The 18,722-nt window shown below is 41.9% G+C and overlaps 1 protein-coding gene and 1 pseudogene across 2 annotated transcripts in view; both read left to right on the forward strand.

Moving 5' to 3' along the window:
- Positions 1–18,722, forward strand: part of VWA8 (von Willebrand factor A domain containing 8) — a 545,205-nt gene that overhangs the window by 11,875 nt on the left and 514,608 nt on the right. For both annotated transcript variants that reach the window (XR_014819568.1, XM_021065625.2), the window contains exon 2: positions 5,102–5,179. Coding sequence is in view for 1 of the 2 variants with exons in the window: in XM_021065625.2 (XP_020921284.2) it covers positions 5,102–5,179 (78 nt within the window). In the remaining variant the exon portion in view is untranslated. The remainder of the gene's footprint in view (positions 1–5,101; positions 5,180–18,722) is intronic.
- On the forward strand, positions 724–2,859 carry LOC102167951 (large ribosomal subunit protein P1 pseudogene; annotated as a pseudogene).

Genomic DNA, 18,722 nt, shown 5'->3' on the forward strand with positions numbered 1-18,722 from the left:
CCTTATTTCTATTTCCTTCTTTTTTTTCTCCCCTTCTCTCTGTCACTTCCTGAGAGAATATATGTATATATTAAAATATCCAGGAGTTCCCGTCATGGCGCAGTGGTTAACGAATCCGACTAGGAACCATGAGGTTGCGGGTTCGGTCCCTGCCCTTGCTCAGTGGGTTAAGGATCCGGTGTTGCCTTGAGCTGTGGTGTAGGTCGCAGACGTGGCTCGGATTCTGTGTTGCTGTGGCTCTGGCGTAGGCCAGCGGCCACAGCTCCAATTGGACCCTTAGCCTGGAAACCTCCATATGCCACAGGAGCGGCCCAAGAAATAGCAAAAAGCCAAAAAAAAAAAAAAAAAAAAAAAAAAAATCCAGAGAGGATTTTGAATTTTTCTCTTCCTACTTTTAGTGCTGTCTGGTTTTGCTTCATGTTTATTCCCCAGCTCCTTCTTTGCCAGGCGCCAGCGTGGGTTTGCTGTGTTCCCTCACAAAGGCTCACGGCTCCTCTCAGAAGTTGTTCTAAATACACCCACCCTCTCTGCTTGCTCTCCCCTCGCCCTTTGAGGTGTAGTGGTGGTAACGGCTTTCTACGATTGCTAGTCCCAGGGTACTACACTATCCTTAGTGGTTTTCCTAAACTCGCCCGCATCTTCGTAAAGCGTTCCTTTATTATTCTCTCCTTACTCACTCAATTTGACAATACTATCAGTTCCTTGCTGGCGCCTTAATTAATAATGGATGTATTTAGGAAAAGCCTTTCAGTCAGTACGAAAATCCAGTACCAAAGCCTCAAATGAAGATATGATACTGATACTCTCAAGAGACTGGTGTGGCTGGCAGAATAAGTGAGGAAGATACTAGTGGGAGACAAGCTCAGAAAGGAAATGGGGGAGTCAGATCAGAACTGGCCTTTTAGGGAGTTCCCATTGTGGCTCAGTGGTAATGAACCCAACTAGTATCCCTGAGGACCCGGGTTCGATCCCTGGCCTTGCTGAGTGGGCTAAGGATCTGGCTTTGCCGTGAGCTGTGGCATAGGTTGCAGATGCAAACATGGATCCTGCGTTGCTGTGGCTCTGGCGTAGGCTGGCAGCTGTAGCTCTGATTCGACCCCTAGCCTGGGAATTTCCATATACTGTGGGTGCAGCCCTAAAAAGACAAAAAAAAAAAAAAAAAAAAAGAAATAGCCTTTCAGGCCATTGCAAAGATGAGCGTTGAGCCGAGGACTGGCATTCCTTGATTCCTATTTTCTTCTGATCGCTGTGGCTGCTCTGTTGAGAATAAACTGGGGTGCAAGGTCTGAGACAGGAGATCCATAAGGAGTTGAGCGATCATGCTATTTATTTGTTTATTTATTATTTTTTTTATTTTTTTTGTTGTTGACTATAATTCTTTAATTTTTTTTTTATTACTCAAATGAATTAATCACATCTGTAGTTGTATAATGATCATAACAATCTGATTTCACAGGATTTCCATTCCACAGCCCAGGCACATCCCCCCACCCCCCAAACTGTCTCCTCCGGAGACCATAAGTTTTTCAATGTCTGTGAGTCAGCATCTGTTCTGCAAAGAAGTTCCGTCTGTCCTTTTTTCAGATTCCACATGTCAGTGAAAGCATTTGATGTTGGTGTCTCATTGTATGGCTGACTTCACTTAGCACGATCATGCTATTTAAATGAGAAAATGAATTGAAGTAGTAACCCCCTAGCTGGCGTGGGTCAGCATTGTGGTGGGGGATACAGTGAGAAGTGGGCAATACTAGGTATGTCTTCACATTAGAGTCAGTCCAATTTTCTGATGGGCTATCTGAGAGAAAGTTGAAGAATGGCTATAAGATTTCAGGGTCTGAGAAGCTGGAAGGATTAAATTACCATTAGCAGACCTGGAGAATACTGTGGATGGAGCATATTTTGGGAGAAAGATCAGAAGTTCAGTTTGGAATATGTCAACTTTAGGCTGACTCTTAGGCATCTCAGAGTCTATTGGTATTCATGCTTGGGGTTCTGTGGTCTGGATTTGAGATATAAATTTGGGAGCAAACAATATATGAGTTGCACTTAAAGGCATAACTGGGAGTCCCCATTGTGGCTCAGTGGTTAATGAACCCGACTAGGAACCATGTGGTTGTGGGTTTGATCCCTGGCCTTGCTCAGTGGCGTTGCCGTGAGCTGTGGTGTAGGTTGCAGACATGGCTCGGATCCTGTGTTGCTGTGGCTGTGGTGTACGCTGGCAGCTACAGCTCCAGTTCGACCCTTAGCCTGGGAACCTCCATATGCCGCAAATGCGGCCCTAGAAAAAGACAAAAAAGACCAAAGAAAGAAAGAAAGAAAGAGGCATAACTGGATGAGCTCAGCAAGGGGAGGTTATAGATGGAAAAGCACCCTTTCCTTGGCTGCTGCTAAGGTCCTTCCGAAGAAGCTAAGGCCACGTTGGGATGAGCCCTCACTTCATCTGGCGACTAGCACCGAGCCTGGCAGACCCCACCTAGCATTCGTCCACACCGTGGCGTCCGCACCGTGGCCTCCGTCTTGGAGCTCGCCGGCATCTATTATGCCCTTATCCTGCACGATGATGAGATCAATGCCCTCATTAAAGCAGCAGGTGTGAATGTTGAGCCATTCTGGCCAGGCTTGTTTGCAAAGGCTCTGGCCAATGTCAACATCGGGAGCCTCATCTGCAATGTGGGGGCTGAGGGACCTGCCCCAGCAGCTGGGGCTGCACCAGCAGGAGGTCCCACCCCAGCCACCACTGCTGCCCCAGCTGAGGAGAAGGAAGTAGAAGTGAAGAAAGAAGAATCTGAGGAGTCTGATGATGATATGGGCTTTGGTCTTTTTGACTAAACTTCTATAACACATTCAGTAATAAAAAGCTGAGCTATTTGCTGAAAAAAAAAAGAAAAAGAAAAGCAAAGAGGCCAGAACTGGTCTCCTTACCCAATGTTAAGAAGTTGAGGAGGGGAGTTCCTGTCGTGGCGCAGTGGTTAATGAATCCGACTAGGAACTGTGAGGTTGCAGGTTGGATCCCTGGCCTTGCTCAGTGGGTTAACAGTCTGGCATTGCCATGAGCTGTGGTATAGTTAGCAGATTGGCTTGGATCCCACATTGCTGTGGCTCTGGCGTAGGCCAGTGTCTACAGCTCCGATTGGACCCCTAACCTGGGAACCTCCATGTGCCACGGGAGCAGCCCTAGAAAAAGCAAAAAGACAGGAAAAAAAAAAAAAAAAGAAGAAGAAGAAGAAGAAGTTGAGGAGGGAGTTTCCGTTGTGGTACAGTGGAAACGAATCTGATTGGTATCCATGAGGATGTGGGTTCGATCCCTGGCCTTGCTCAGTAGCTTGGGGATCTGGCATTGCTATGAGCTGTGGTGTAGGCAGTTCTGATTTGACCCCTGGCCTGGGAACTTCCATATGCCATGGGTGAGGCCCTAAAAGGCCGAAGAAAGAAAAAACCTTGAGAAGAAGAGGAAGGAAAGGCAAAGAAGACTTGAGTTGTAATGGGATAGGAGGGGAAGAGAGGAGGTGAGGGGGCCAGGAGGAGAGAGGAAGAGAGCGAGAGAGTGGTGGCATCCTTGTTGTGTGGGTTGTGATTGGAGGTAGAGCTCTGACTCCACACCAGAAATCACAGGGATCAGTGCTTCCCACTACCTGTACCCAGCCGGCCAGCTAGACTGTGGGTGATGGCGTAGGCTTGGTCTAAATGGCTCTGCCCATGACTTTGACTCATGAGGGAGTTACGCAAAGACTGGGGGGATGGTTTGCCTATGGCAATGTCCCTGTCATTAGAAGATGCCTCTGATGACTTGAGACTAAGATGAAGAAGTATGACTTCTGCATCTTGAGACAGCGTTTTTCCAACTTTATGACAGATTTGAAAAATATCAAAATAAAATGGGGGAAGACGTCATCTGACCACGGTGGCCTGTGGTGTGGATCTAGTGGTGCCCGGGCTGGTATCCCAGTGAGTTTATCCTGGGCTGTGATTTTCACTCTGCTTCCTGTTGTTTTCCCTAACATACTGTGGACCAGTTCCTGAGCCTAGGTCTCTTCATAATAGGTGGTTCCTGTGAACTACGTCCTAGGTAATATTTCAGATTTCTGTAACAGATACTCCAGTGTCCGTGTACTAAGCTAGTCTGAGATGCAGTTTCTGTTCCAGCAGTTACATGAACTAGCTGACAGGAACCATGGGTTACTTAGAGTCAAGACTGAATGAAATAACATAAGTAAATGCGTCTATAACAATATTTGCCAAGCAGCCAGTACTCAATAAGTATTGGCTGATGTCTAGACTAATTCAGGGGAAAATTCCTTTGATTTCCATGCTGCATGCCCATGCTCAAAACTGGCAATGTCGAAAGATGCTTTTTGTGCAGTTACATTTCTTCTACGTGTTTTTGAGCCCTTCCCAAGTGAAGTTCCAGGTGCACATGGGATCAGCGTGTCTATTTTGCTGTGGGAACGAACAAAGCAGAGATTGTTTGGTTCAGTCCAGCTACTTGAAAAAAATTAGAACTGTGTAGAAGTGACTGAGCGCTCTCGCTCTCTTTTGCTTGTTTCATGTAGGAATTCTTGGCATATGTGCTCCTGGGGCTTTGCTCTTTTGATGTGCCTGGACATGTTGAATTTGAGGGTTAGGTTGCCAGAGAGCTTGAAGTTGTCGGTAATAAAAATAACAACCTATAAAGATGTAGAAATGCTGCAAATACATGTCAAAGATCTCACCTTATGGATGTTTTGAATGATCTTAGACAAATTGCATCCTTCTGTATTGTTGACTTCATTAGGATTGCTCTTAATGAGGAAATAAAGGTGGTTCCTATATTTTACTGTATTTAACTTTTATGTATTTATTTTTTTGCTAAAAAGGCATTTAAAATGTGAATTTCACGGATGCTTCACTTCTCCTTTATATATATACAACTCACATTATGGGTACCAGTTTTTAGAGCGTAGCGTCTAATGTAGACAGGTGTGTCTACGGTGCCTGACACAGACAGATTTGTGTTGCACACATCCCTCGCTGCAGGTCAGGAGAATCATTGCTGCAAAAGGCGGAGGGTGTTGTTTTCTCACTTGTCTCTTGTAACTGTTGTGTTTCTTTATTCTCTTTTTAGGTGATACAGTTAATATTGGCGATGTATGCTACAGGTTGAAAACCCCTAAGAGCCCGGAGCTTGTGCCACAGAACTACAGTAAGAAAGAGTCATTTATTTGTGAACTTATCCCTTTGTATCCCTTCACCCATGAATATTTACATAAATATTCAGGAAAATATTTCCTTTTCCACATACTGCTGTTTTAACTGGAATAGCATGTACGTTTAATGACATGCACAGATCTCAAGCATTCACTCTGGTTAGTTTTGATGATTTTGTAGATCTGTATAACCACCAGGATTGCTGTCATCACCTCTGAATGTTCTCTTGTGCCCTTTCCCCTGCTCTGGAAGCCACTGTTCTCTTCTGCCATGGTAGATGAGTTTTACCTGTTCTTCATCTTTGTATAAATAGAGCTGTGTATTATAGATTTGTGTGTGTGTGTGTGTGTGTGTGTTTATTTGGTTTCTTTCCATCAAGATAATAATTTTGAGGTTCATCCCTATTCCTGTCCTTGTCCGCTTGTTTCTCATCGCTGATTCATACTCGATTGTATAAAGACACCATCATTTATTTGTTCTCCTGTTGATGGACATTTGGATGGTTTCCATTTTTGGCCCGTTATGAAGGCACAGTGAACATTCCTGGACAAGTCTTGCGGTCAGAAGTTTTCACTTATCTTAAGTAAATGACTAGGAGTTGCTACGTCAGAGGGTGGATGCATGTTTAACTTTATTTAACACGGCCAAAGGAGCTGTACTATTTACCCTTTGACCAACTGCAATGCTCCACATCCTCGCCAACCTTGGTATTTCTATCTTTTTGATTTTATTCATTTTAATAGGTGTAAAATGGTAGCTCCTCACGGTTTTTGGTTTTACAGCAGTTTTATTGAAATCTAATTCATATACCATAAAATTCACCTTTTTTTTTTTTCGTCTTTTTTGCCATTTGTTGGGCCGCTTCTGCGGCATATGGAGGTTCCCAGGCTAGGGGTCTAATCGGAGCTGTAGCCATCGGCCTACACCACAGCCACATCAACGTGGGATCCGAGCCTCATCTGCAACCTACACCACAGCTCACGGCAATGCCAGATCCTTGACCCGCTGAGCAAGGCCAGGGATCGAACCCTCAACCTCATGGTTCCTAGTCAGATTCATTAACCACTGCGCCATGATGGGAACTCCCTAAAATTCAACTTTTTGAAGTGCATAACTCTGTGGTTTTTAATATATGCACAGAGTTGTGCAACCATGCCACTATCTAACTTTAGAACATTTTCATCAAGCCGAAAAGAAATCTCATACCCATCAACACTCATTCCATTTCTTCCTCCTCCTCTTCCCCTCAACCCTGCCCCCATTCTTTGGCAGTCATTAAGATATTTTCTGTTTCCATGTTCCTATTCTGAACATTTCATATAAGAGGGATCATGTAATATGTGGCCTCTGTGTTTGACTTACTTCACTTCTCTCTCTCTTTTTTTTTTTGGCATTTTCTAGGGCCGCACCCATGGCATATGGAGGTTCCCAGGCTAGGGGTAGGGGTCGAATCGGAGCTGTAGCTGCCAGCCTATGCCACAGCCACAGCAACAGCAACAGCAGCATGGGATCTGAGCCAGGTCTGCAACCTACACCACAGCTCACGGCAACACCAGATCCTTAACCCACTGAGTGAGGCCAGGGATCAAACCAGCAACCTCATGGTTCCTAGTCGGATTCGTTAACCACTGAGCCATGACGGGAAAGCCACTTCTCATATATTTTCAAGATTCGTCCATGTTGTCGTAGGTATCAGCGCTTCATTTCTTTTTATGGCTACATAATGTTCCATTGTATAGATATACCATTTTGTTTATTCACTCATTATTTTGGGGATATTATGAATAATGTTGCCATGAACATTCATATACAAGTTTTTGTACGGGCATATGTTTTCAATTTTCTTGAATATGTACCTAGGAGTAGAATCGTGAAGTTATATGGTACCACTACGTTTAACATTTTCAGGAATTATCAACCTGTTTCCCAAAGAGGCTGTACCATTTTCCATTCCCACTGGCAATGTATGAGGGTTCCAATTTCTCCATTTCTTCACCAAGACTTACTATTGTCTGTCTTTTTGGTTGTAGCCGTCTTCAGGCGTATGATGTAATATCTCATTATTGTTTTGGTTGGCATTTCTCTAATGACTCTCAGTCGTTTCATTCCTCAAAATCTTGTCAATTCTTTTCTCAAAATTCCTTAAAGGACTCTCAGATAACTTAGGAACAAAAGATGAGTCCTTACCTTTCATGATCTAGACCCAGCCTCATCCCCTGTCCCTGTCCTTCCCTTATTCTATGTTTCGGTCATTTCGCGCAATAATAAATAATTTTTTTTTTTGTTCTGGATTCTTTCAGTAGACCGTGTATTCCTTAAGGGAGAATATCTTCCTTTCATCCAACACAAATTTCTATTGATTCTACCTTTTAAATGGTTCTGCAATCTGTCCTCTCCACTCTGTACCATTTTTCTTTGACTGCATATTTTTTGAGGTATTTTCTTAGTGGTGACTCTAGGAATTATAATTAACATTTTAACTTAAAACAAACTTGTTCAGATTAATACCAACTTAATTCCAATAGTATACGAAGATTGCTCCCATATAGCTCTTGTTTCCTTCTACTCCCTTTGTACTCTTATTGTCCTGTAAGTTATGTCTTTATATAGTAACATTCTAGTGGCACAGTTTTATAATTATCATTTCATGAAGTTGTCTTTTTTTTTTTTTTTTTTTTGTCTTTTGTCTTTTTGTTGTTGTTGTTGTTGTTGCTATTTCTTGGGCCGCTCCTGCAGCATATGGAGGTTCCCAGGCTAGGGGTTGAATCGGAGCTGTAGCCACCGGCCTACGCCAGAGCCACAGCAACATGGGATCCGAGCCGCGTCTGCAACCTACACCACAGCTCACGGCAATGCCGGATCGTTAACCCACTGAGCAAGGGCAGGGACCGAACCCGCAACCTCATGGTTCCTAGTCGGATTCGTTAACCACTGCGCCACGACGGGAACTCCTGTCTTTTAAATCCGATGGAAGAAAAGAGTTACAAACAAAAATGTTTATGTATTTTTTTACATTTGCATATGTAGTGAGCTTTGCTGCTCTGCTGTTTCTTTGTGTAGATTTGCGTTATTGTCTAGTAGGCTTTCATTTCAGCCTGAAGGGAAGACTCCCTTTAGTATTTCTTTTCTTTTCCTTTGCTTTTTAGGACTGTACCCGTGGCATATGGCGGTTCCCTGGCTAGGGGTCAAATCAGAGCTGTAGCTGCCGGCCTACACCACAGCCACAGCAACTCAGGTTCTGAGCCAAGTCTGCAACCTCCACCACAGCTCACGGCAATGCCGGATCCTTAACCCACTGAGCGAGGCGAGGGATAGAACCCGCAACCTCACGGTTCCTGGTCAGTTTCGTCTCCATTGTGCCCCAACGGGAACTCCTGCAGTTAGTCTTCATTCTTTCTTTCCTTCTGTCTTTTGCTTTCTGGGATTCCCATTATGTGTACATTAATTTGCTAGATGGTGTCACACAGGCTCTGTTGATTTTTCTTCATTCCTTTTTCTTTTTCTTAGATTGGATAACCTCAACTGACCTATCTTCAAGTTGCCTGATTATTCTATCTGCTCATATCTGCTGTTGAGCCCTTTTACTGAATTATTGCACTTACTATAATTTTCAACTTTGGAATTTTATTTTGGGGCTTTTTTATAATTTCTTTATTGATATTTTCCAGTGAGATATTATTTTCATACTTTCCTTTAATACTTCACTCATAATTTCTTATAGTTTTTTGAGCATATTTATAATAGCTGGCTTAAAGTGATTGTCTACTATGTCCAATATCTGGCTTCCTCAGAGATAGTTCTTTTTTTTTTCTTTTTTGGGCCACAGCTGTGGCATATGGAAGTTCCCAGGCTAGGGGTCAAATCAGAGCTGCAGCTGCCAGCCTACCCCACAGCCACAACAATGTGGGGTCCGAGCCACCTCCGTGACCTAAATCACAGCTCACGGCAACACTAGGTCCTTAACCCACTGAGCAAGGCCAGGGATCGAACCTGCATCCTCCTGGCTACTAGTGGTTCATAACCCACTGAGCCACAATGGGAATTCCCACTCAGAGACAGATTTTATTGACTGCCCCCCCCCCCGCTGCCGCCCCCCGTGTTTGGGCCGTACTTTTCCATTTCTTTGTGTTTATTATAAATTTTTTTGAAATTTTTTGAAAAGTAGACATATTAAATAATATGTAATACTTCCCCCATGGTTTGTTTTTGCTTCTAGTTTGTTTAGCAACTTTCATTGACTGTTTTTTTTTTTTTTTTTTTAAGTCTGTATTCTTCGTCATGTGCAGCCCATCCAGTTTGTGCTCAGTTAGCTTCATGGCCATCCAGTGATTGGACAGACATTTCTTAAATGCCCTGAGCAAATAATCACTCTCAGCCTTCACCCAGAGCCCCTGTGTGCCTGTTCGGCATGATTTCAGTGCTTCACAGGCACCTTAAAAGTGCATCTTTGCCTTTACTTCCTGCTTGTGCGAAGCTTTGACATCAGCCAGAGGTGAGAGATTAGGCTTTTCTCAGGAATTTCCTGGATGGGTACATAGTCCTGCACATGTGCGTCGCCTTCTACGTTTCTAGGCCTACGCTGGAGTTTTTCAAAGCCTTCTTGGGACAGCTCATTCCCAGTTTTTCCTTTTAAGTTTTGTTTTTTTTTTTTTTTAAAGTTTTTTTTGGTGGATAACCAAAACTGCCTCAGGCAGCTATGATGTTAAGGAATTCTTGCTGATTTTTTTTTGACAGATGCCTTGGCGTAGAGCTGTTTGCACACAGGAAATTCTGAATGAGTCAAATAAAGACAAATTTTAAGAAAGGAGCTCTTTTAGGGAGCTGCTAGATAGTAGGGTTAGTTCTCTGGGGAGGGAGCTTTTGGAGCATTCCAACCCTATTCTGTCCCCTTCCGTGGTTGCCGGATGGCTGATTTTCACCAGCACTGTGGTCAGTTGGTTTTTAAGATTACCACCATCCTGGAGAGAGAAATAGGAGCAGGGCAAGTTACAACATTGCAGCGCTTAACTCTAACCCTAACCCCAACCCTAACCCTAACCCTAACCCTAACCCTTCTGACTGAGGTTCACCCATTTTTCTGGCATAAATGCTTGTTGTATTGTTGTAAGCATTTCGTTAATTTTCAGAATTCTGAAAAAATGGGTTTTGATAATTTTGGCCAGTGTTCTCATTGTTTTTAAGGAGCAGCTGGGGTGTCAGAGGTCCTTCCTCTACTCTTTCAGTGAAGTGTGTCCACTCATTGATTCTCATTGATGGATAAAGATATTTTCCTATTGGCCATTAGTATGTCTTATGTGAAGTGTCTCTATGTTTCAAAACACACTGCCTGTGTTTTCTTCTTTTATGGTTTCCGATCTCATTTTTAGGTCTTTAATCCATTTTAAGTTTACATATGGTTTGAGAATGGGTTCTAATTTTATTTTTTTACATGTAGCTGTCTGGTTTCCCAACACCAATTATTGAAGAGACTGTCTTTCTGTCTTTTCCACATCGTATATCTTGTCTCTTTTTTTTTTTTTTGTAGATTAATTGACTTCATGTGCATGGGTTTATTTCTGAGCTCTCTCTAGTCTATTCCATTGATCTGTGGGTCTTTCTTTGTGCCAGCATCCTACCATTTGATTGCCATTGCTTTGCAGTATAGTCTAAAGTCAGAGAGCGAGATACCTCTAGATTTGTTCTTTCTCAAGCTTGCTTTGGCTATTGGGGTTCTTTTGTGATTCCATACAAATTTTAGGATTATTTGTTCTAGTTCTGTGAAAAATGTCATTGGTATTTTGATAGGGATGGCATTAAATCTATAGTAGTTTCTCTGAGTAGTATGGACATTTTAACAAAATGGGACTTCTCAGTAAGTTATCACACGGCCCATATGTGGCCATTATAGGTTCGTTAACAGTTCAACCTGCTTACCCTAACACATCTATGGCAGCTTCTTCCTCCTCCTGCCATTCTGCCTGGGAAGAAAGTTAGCTGTGAGTCTCTTTGCTCCTTGAAAGGACTCATTTCTTTCTATACTTTAGCTCATTTAGGTTTCTTTGTATCCTTAGGTGTATGATAAGTTTAAAGAAACTGTGATTTTTGTAGATTAACTGGTTCATTCTGATTGTTATGCTGAAGGTAAAATTCTTTTGCAGTTCTCATCCTAACTAGAAGTGAGAATCAGGAATATTTATTTTTAATCTTCATTATTTAATGGTTATGCCTAATCATATTACTGTAATAGACAATTTTTCTCTTCTGGGGGTGAGACTAATAATGTAATTTTTTACCAAGCTGTTATACTTATCTAGAGAAAAATTAACAAAATAGATCTATGACCCCTTCCTTGTCACAGGTATATGATAATTGAAAAAAGAACCCATTCATTTTCCCTAGTTTCTGGATCTTTTCTTATTATGAATATAGCTAACCTTTAAAATAAACTTCAGAGGTGAGGAATAATATCCACTCTTAACAGACAATAAGAAAACTTGTGTAGTTTGCATTCTGTAGGGAAAATTATGTAGTTTGAATATAGGGTAAGGGGAAATTATGTTTAAAATTTTGTCTGTACTACTTTCTAGATGTATGTATTTTTTCCTTCCTCCCTTCTTTCTTTGTTTTCCTTCTTTGCTTTTATTTTTTAATCTATTTTTATTTTTTGCTGTTTTGCTTTTTAGGGCTGCACCTGCAGCACATGGAAGTTCCTAGGCTAGGGGTTGAATCACAGCTGCAGCTGCCAACCTATACCACAGCCACAGCAATGCAGGATCCAGGCCATATCTGCGACCTACACCACAGCTCATGGCAATGCTGGAACCCCAACCCACTGAGTGAGGCCAGGGATCGAACCTGCATCCTCATGGATACTAATAGAGTTTGTAATCCGCTGAGCCACAATGGGAAATCTTTCCTTCTTTCTTTTTAGGTGTCTCTATTTCCATCGTCATTTAACTGCTCTAGTCTCCTTGACTATATGGGGATAATCATTTCAACCTCTTTGATATACTGTGTGGATTAAATCAAACAGCATCTGTGAAATGTATAAGATAGTGCCTGGCACACAGTGCTCAATTACATGTGAGTCCCTGGGACTTCCTGTGTGGCTCACAGCATGACTGCTCAGCGTTTCTTCTACATGTGAGTCCCAGACACAATCCTTTCTCCAGTCTCCTGACTTTTGCTCCTTTTCATTTTTCTATTATCCCATGCCTGCGACACTGTTGAGTGTAGGGATTCCTAGGGGCTGGTATGATCCTGCTCAAGAGATAGGCGCAAACACATCTTCCCTCAGTCTTACCCCTAAAAAAAATGCAACTGGGGTTCCCATCGTGGCTCAGCGGAAACAAAGCTAACTAGTAGCCATGAAGACATGGGTTCAATCCCTGGCCTCGCTCAGTGGGTTAAGGATGCTGTGTTGCTGTGAGCTGTGGTGTAGGTCACAGACCCAGCTCAGATCCTGCAATGCTGTGGCTGTGGTGTAGGCTGGCAGCTGCAGCTCTGATGTGACCCCTAGCCTGGCAACTTCCATATGCCATGGTTGCGGCCCTAAAAAGACAAAAAAAAAAAAAAAAAAAAAAAAAAAAAAGAGAAAAAGTGAATCTGGGTGTATAGCACACAGAACTCTACCCAGTATTCTGTGATAATCTACGTGGGAAAAGAATCTGAAAGGGAATGGATGTGTGTACACGTAAAACTGCACCACTTTGCTGCACAGCAGAAATGATCACAACCTTGTACATCAGCTGTGTTCAATACAACTTAAAAAAAAAAAGAATTTGGAATAGATGTCATCTAGATTGGACTTTGAACTTGCCCTCAGTTGGATGGTTTGCAGGATCACAGATGGCTGTAGCCTCTTCACATAAACTTCAATTTAAAGAGATCAAACTTGGAGTTCCCGAATCCGAGTAGGAACCATGAGGTTGTGGGTTCGGTCCCTGCCCTTGCTCGGTGGGTTAACGATCCGGTGTTGCCGTGAGCTGTGGTGTAGCTTGCAGACACGGCTCGGATCCCGAGTTGCTGTGGCTCTGGCGTAGGCCGGTGGCTACAGCTCCGATTCGACGCCTGGCCTGGGAACCTCCATATGCCGCAGGAGTGGCCCAAGAAATAGCAAAAAGACAAAATAAAATAAAATAAATAAAATAAACAGATCAAACGTAACATGTTTACCGTGTGGAAAGAATGTTGACCTTTTCCGTCTCACCTAGAGCTGAGGCACAGTCATTGCTTGACAGGTCTCATCAGGGGCTAGCACTCTCCATCCCTTCTTTTAACAACTAGGATGCCGTCCTCTCCTGTCTGGGGTCTACTGAAGTACTTTGTCATAATCGCAGACACTTAACATCATTTTGGGGAGAACATTAACAAGACTTTGCACACTAGCTTTAAGAATTAAAGGCATCTCAGCAATATCACTTTCAAAACTTAGAAGCACATGCTCTGAATGAATGTATTCTCATGCTTTGCCAATCACTGAGGGGCAATACGGTGGCTGACTGCGACCAAGTCCCAAAATGTGAAAGGTATCTGTTTCTAAATATAGCAAAAACTTCTATATGTTGTCACCCAAATCCCTCAGGAAAAAAAAAAAAAAAAAGAAAGAAAGAAAAAAAGAAAAACCCTCAACATTTTCTGGCTTACATACTTTCAATTTTGTTTTTCAATTTTTTTTAGTATTGTTTGCATGCCTCTCTTATGTCATTATAACTTTTCATTTCTTTTGTCTTTTATTATTAGTCGCTTTCCCTTTGAACTTGGTCAGAAGAGCTTATACTGAACGCAGTTGCACGGTTTGTGCTTTGCTCTCCATTCATCACCGTATAAGGACATCAAGTAGACTTATAGTTTGTATATCGAGATGACAATAGCAAAGGTTGGGCCCAGTAGTAAATTGTTACATTGCCTCTACTATCTTTCTAATGAGCGACTGTGCCATTTGTAAGAAAAAGCCTGTTGGAAGTTTGGTTAACTTGAAATAGGAAAAGTGGCTGAGCTAAGTCAACCAAAATGTCACATATTCACATAAGAATTATGTAGTGCTACATATTGATTAGACAGATAACATTGTATTGCATAATATGTTTTTATGCATCTATTTACTGTATTATGTTCAAATACTGTCTTCTTTGAGCTTTTTCTCCCTCTCTCAGGGACTATTTTCAGAATGGGAAAATTCTAGTTGTTTGGCTTCACTCTTGCTACTACATGACTGATTAGAGATTATGGCTCTTGGCTATGAGAGCACTTTGAATGATTCTTTTTTCTTTTGCAGTTTGATTTTATTTCATTTTATTTATTTATTTTTTTGGCTTTTTAGGGCTGCACTTGCAGCATATGGAGGTTCCCAGGCTAGGGGTCAAATCAGAGCTATAGCTGCTGGCCTACACCACAGCCACAGCAATTCGGGATCTGAGCCACATCTGCAGCCTACACCACAGTTCATGACATCACCAGACCCTTAACCCACTGAGCAAGGCCTCATGGATACTCTTTGGGTTTGTTACCGCTGAGCCACAATGGGAACTCCTGGAGTTATTTTTTTTAAATGTATTTTTGAAATGAGGTTTTGTTGAGGTTTGACACTCCATTACCTTCCTTCCTATATTTATGCTTCGTTTTAGTTTTTTGCCTTTTGGATATTTAATACTTTGAAATGAAGCATAACATGATAGACCTGTGTTAAAAAAAAGAACTTTAGCAATTATTATCCTCTCTGAAACTCATTTCATAGCCAGGAAAGTAGGACCACAAGAAAGAGGTCAGAAGACTAATTAATTTAGTAGCAAACCCAGATTTCCTGACTTACTTTTATTTTCCTTTTATAGTCTGCCACAGTTTCTCTGGCTGCTTGCTTTCTGTCTGTCTGTCTTTCTTTCTTTCTTTCTTTCTTTCTTTCTTTCTTTCTTTCTTTTTAGGCAAGAAATAGATTTGTGAAGCTAGGATGCTTGTGAGAGATGCAAGCAGGCAGGCAGGCAAGGAGGCTCTACCCCAGGATTAGGTGGGCTACAGTTTTATCATCCACGGGGAGTGGGGGTGTGAAAAGACTGCCGCTTCCTCTTTCTTCTTGTAGTAACTCCTCCTTCGTCTCCGGTAACATGTGTATTTAAATATTCAAATCAGCAGAAGGGTGGTCCTCACACTCCTGCCCTTGTTCTGAGTCCGAATGCAGGCCTCATCCCAGCCCCCATCCAACGACTTGAGGCAATTCTCACCCCTTTGGGCTGCTTTCCTTAGAATAAGGCCTGGGATGTAACTCTTCTGGAATTTAAAAGTGTGAAGGATTATTGAAAAATATTGAAATAGTTGAGGCAGGGCTGTGCTCTATCTTTATTAACATTCTTTTTCAGCATCCTGAAAAATCACTATTTTCTTTTAGTAATGAAGAAATGAAAAGTCACAATGTTGAATTATGAACACTGATATTCATATTTAACATCTCTTTAACGGAATGGCAGAAATCCTGCCCACTGGCAGAAGCCATAGCCTGGAAATATTCTTAAGTGGAAGTCTAAAATTCAATTAAAAACCACACAAAAGCAGTATTATCTCATCATAGCGAAATTTCTTAATTCATGGACCATTTGATTGAGATCGTGAATGTTTATATTTTACAGTCAATTGAACTGTTTCTCTCTTCGTAGCATCAGGACCAGCAGGACATCTTGTTAGCTCTAAAATCTAGCCCAGTGCCTGGCACACAATAGGCGCAGGAGTGGGCGTAGTTTTTTTTTTTTAAATTATCTAGGTCTTGTCACCTCCTGCCTTGACCATTCTAACTTCCACTTATCATCTCAGTCCCTAGTCTCTCACCGGCAAGTGTTGAAGTGGATAATTGAAGCTTTTTTGCCTTTTTGTATGAAAACCAATTCTCAAGGCTTAGTTGAACTTGGCAGCTGTTGAAGAGGGGTTCCTTCATGTTTTGTGCTTGAAGTTAAACCATATTGTATCAAAGCTGGTATTTCTTCCAGGGTTTGACTTATGAAGTGATCCAGGGTAGCAGGTTTTCAATAGATGACTTTAAGCCTGACCCCAGAGTTATATTTCTGCTTCCTTATATAATCTTCTTGTTAACAATCATTGAACCAGTTATATGGGAAGTCATTTGAGGTTTTCTGGACACACTGAACTCTTATGCAAGCAATTAGGGCCCGCAAATATTTACTGCAAGAATTATGACATCCTGCTCTTAAAGTGGTGAGTTTTGGCATAATTAACAGGATGAGAGATTTCTTTGGGTCGGGGAAAGCTTTTCTCTTTAGTTAGTAAATAGTTTTAAGAGGTTTAAGAGGAGTTCCCCTTGTGGCTCAGCAGAAATGAATCTGACTGGCATCTATGAGGATGCAGGTTTGATCCCTGGCCTCGTTTAGTGGGTTAAGGATTCGGTGTTGCCATGAGCTGTGGTGTAGGTTGCAGACTTGGCTCTGATCTGGCGTTGCTGTGGCTGTGATGTAGGACAGTGGCTGTAACTCTGATTCGACCCTTAGCCTGGGAAACTCCAGGTGCCCTGGGTTTGGCCCTAAAAAGATGTGGACGAAAAAGAGGTTTAAGAAATTCATCAATGTTGTAAGTGACAGAAGAGCGTGGAAAAACTGTGTCATTTTGGTGTCAGGGTAGATAATATGGACAGTCATTGTAGCTACTTGTCAGTTTTAATGAATTTGTGACAAAGCTTACACACAAGGCTCCAGGGAATCTTACCTAAGATTCCCTTACTTAATTGGCAGTGCTTGAAAAACAATGGGAGAAGCAAGGCCTCCGATCCTTAAGATTTGTCATATTTTTACTAGTGCCCTAATCACTTCTCATTCATTACATGAGAATTTACTTTGGGAAAAGGATTTCACTTGAGATTTCTTTAGATATATTTTTAAGAATAGAGCCCTCAGAAGAAAGAGTCCCACCAACTTTTCTTTTTTCTTCATTTTTTAAAAATTATACTTGATTTACAATGTGCCAATTTCTGCTATATAGCCAAGCGACGCTGTTTACACATATACATTCTTTTTTCTCATATTATCTTCTATCATGTTCCATCACGAGTGATTGGGTATAGTTCCCTGTGCCATAACACCAGGATCCCATTGCCCATCCACTCCAAATGCAACTGTTTTCATCTGCTAACCCCAGACTCCCAATCCGTCCCATTCCCACCTCCCCACCCCCCCCACCCCCACCGCCACCCCCACCGCTGCCCCCGGCAAACTCAAGTCTGTCATCAACTTTTAAAGTTCTTCACACGCCCTGAAGCCTCTTCTGGAATCTCTGCAGCAGTCTATTCAGTGCCTCATTTTTCTTTAATCTTCCTTCTCCCAAGGACTATGTTGAAGATGACTTTTTTGGGCTGTGCTTTGTTTTTGATTGTCTATTTAATGAGTGTTGTTGCTTTCTGCAACTTTCAATGCAGGTATAGAATTTCTGAGCTATGCAGTATGTTACATAGGCTTCTTCATATCTACCTGGCAATGTAACCATCGTTAATGACAGTGTTTAAATGAATTCAAGTAGTAAACCCCTAATTTTAAAAATCACATTTTTAGGCATTCCTGCTGTGGCACAGTAGGTTAAGACTCCAATTGCCGTGGCTTGGGTTGCTGAGGAGGCACGGGTTTGAGCCTCAGCTGGGCACAGTGGGTTAAGAGGATCTGGCAAAGGTCACAGGTGCAGCTCAGATTTAACCCCTCGCCTAGGAACTTGCACATGCCATGAGTATGGCCATAAAAATTTTTAAAAATCATGTTTTTAATGCATATGTAACATATATGATAGATAGGGGTTTAATAACCTTAATATACAAATGTATCTTATAAATTGATGAGAAACATCATATGATCCAGTTGAAAATAGGCAAAGTATTTACGTATGTATGTATGTATGTATGTATGTATGTATGTATGTATGTCTTTTTAGGGCCATACCTGCAGCATATGAAAATTCCCAGACTAAAGGTAGAATTGGAGCTGCAACTGCTGGCCTATGCCACAGCCACAGCAACACCAAATCCGAGCCACATCTGTGACCTACACTGCAGCTCACAGCAAAGCTGGATCCTTAACCCACTGAGCGGGGCCAGGGATTGAACCCACATCCTCATGGATAGTAGTTCGATTCTTAACCTGCCCAGCCACAACATGAACTCCTAGGCAAAGGATTTAAATAGGCATACCACATAACAGGAAATTCAAATAGCCAGTAAGTATTTGTACATATGCTCTAACCCTGCTTAATAGGCAGAAATGCAAGTTGCATAATTAGATGGCAATATTCATACAGCATCATCCACTCATCTGAGCCAAAGTTAAAAAGTATCATAATGTCCAATCCCTGCAAGGTTGTAGGGAAATGGCATTTCATACATTGCTGTGTAGAAGGGTGAGTTCATTTGACTTCTTTGGAAAGTCATGTGGTACCAGCTATTAAAATAAAAACTGTACTTTTTTGATGTAGCAATTTCTCTTTTTGGTTTTATCCATCAAGAGAAAATCAGTGCATAAAGAAGGTATTTGTACATAAAAAATAGTGCAGCCTTTTATGGTTTTTGGTAGTGACCAACACAA

This window comes from Sus scrofa, chromosome 11 (genome assembly GCF_054392235.1).
Source record: "Sus scrofa isolate SSC_HxYL_T2T_F1_AM1 chromosome 11, Sscrofa_HxYL_maternal_Yorkshire_Landrace_v2.0, whole genome shotgun sequence".
Taxonomy (NCBI): domain Eukaryota; kingdom Metazoa; phylum Chordata; class Mammalia; order Artiodactyla; family Suidae; genus Sus; species Sus scrofa.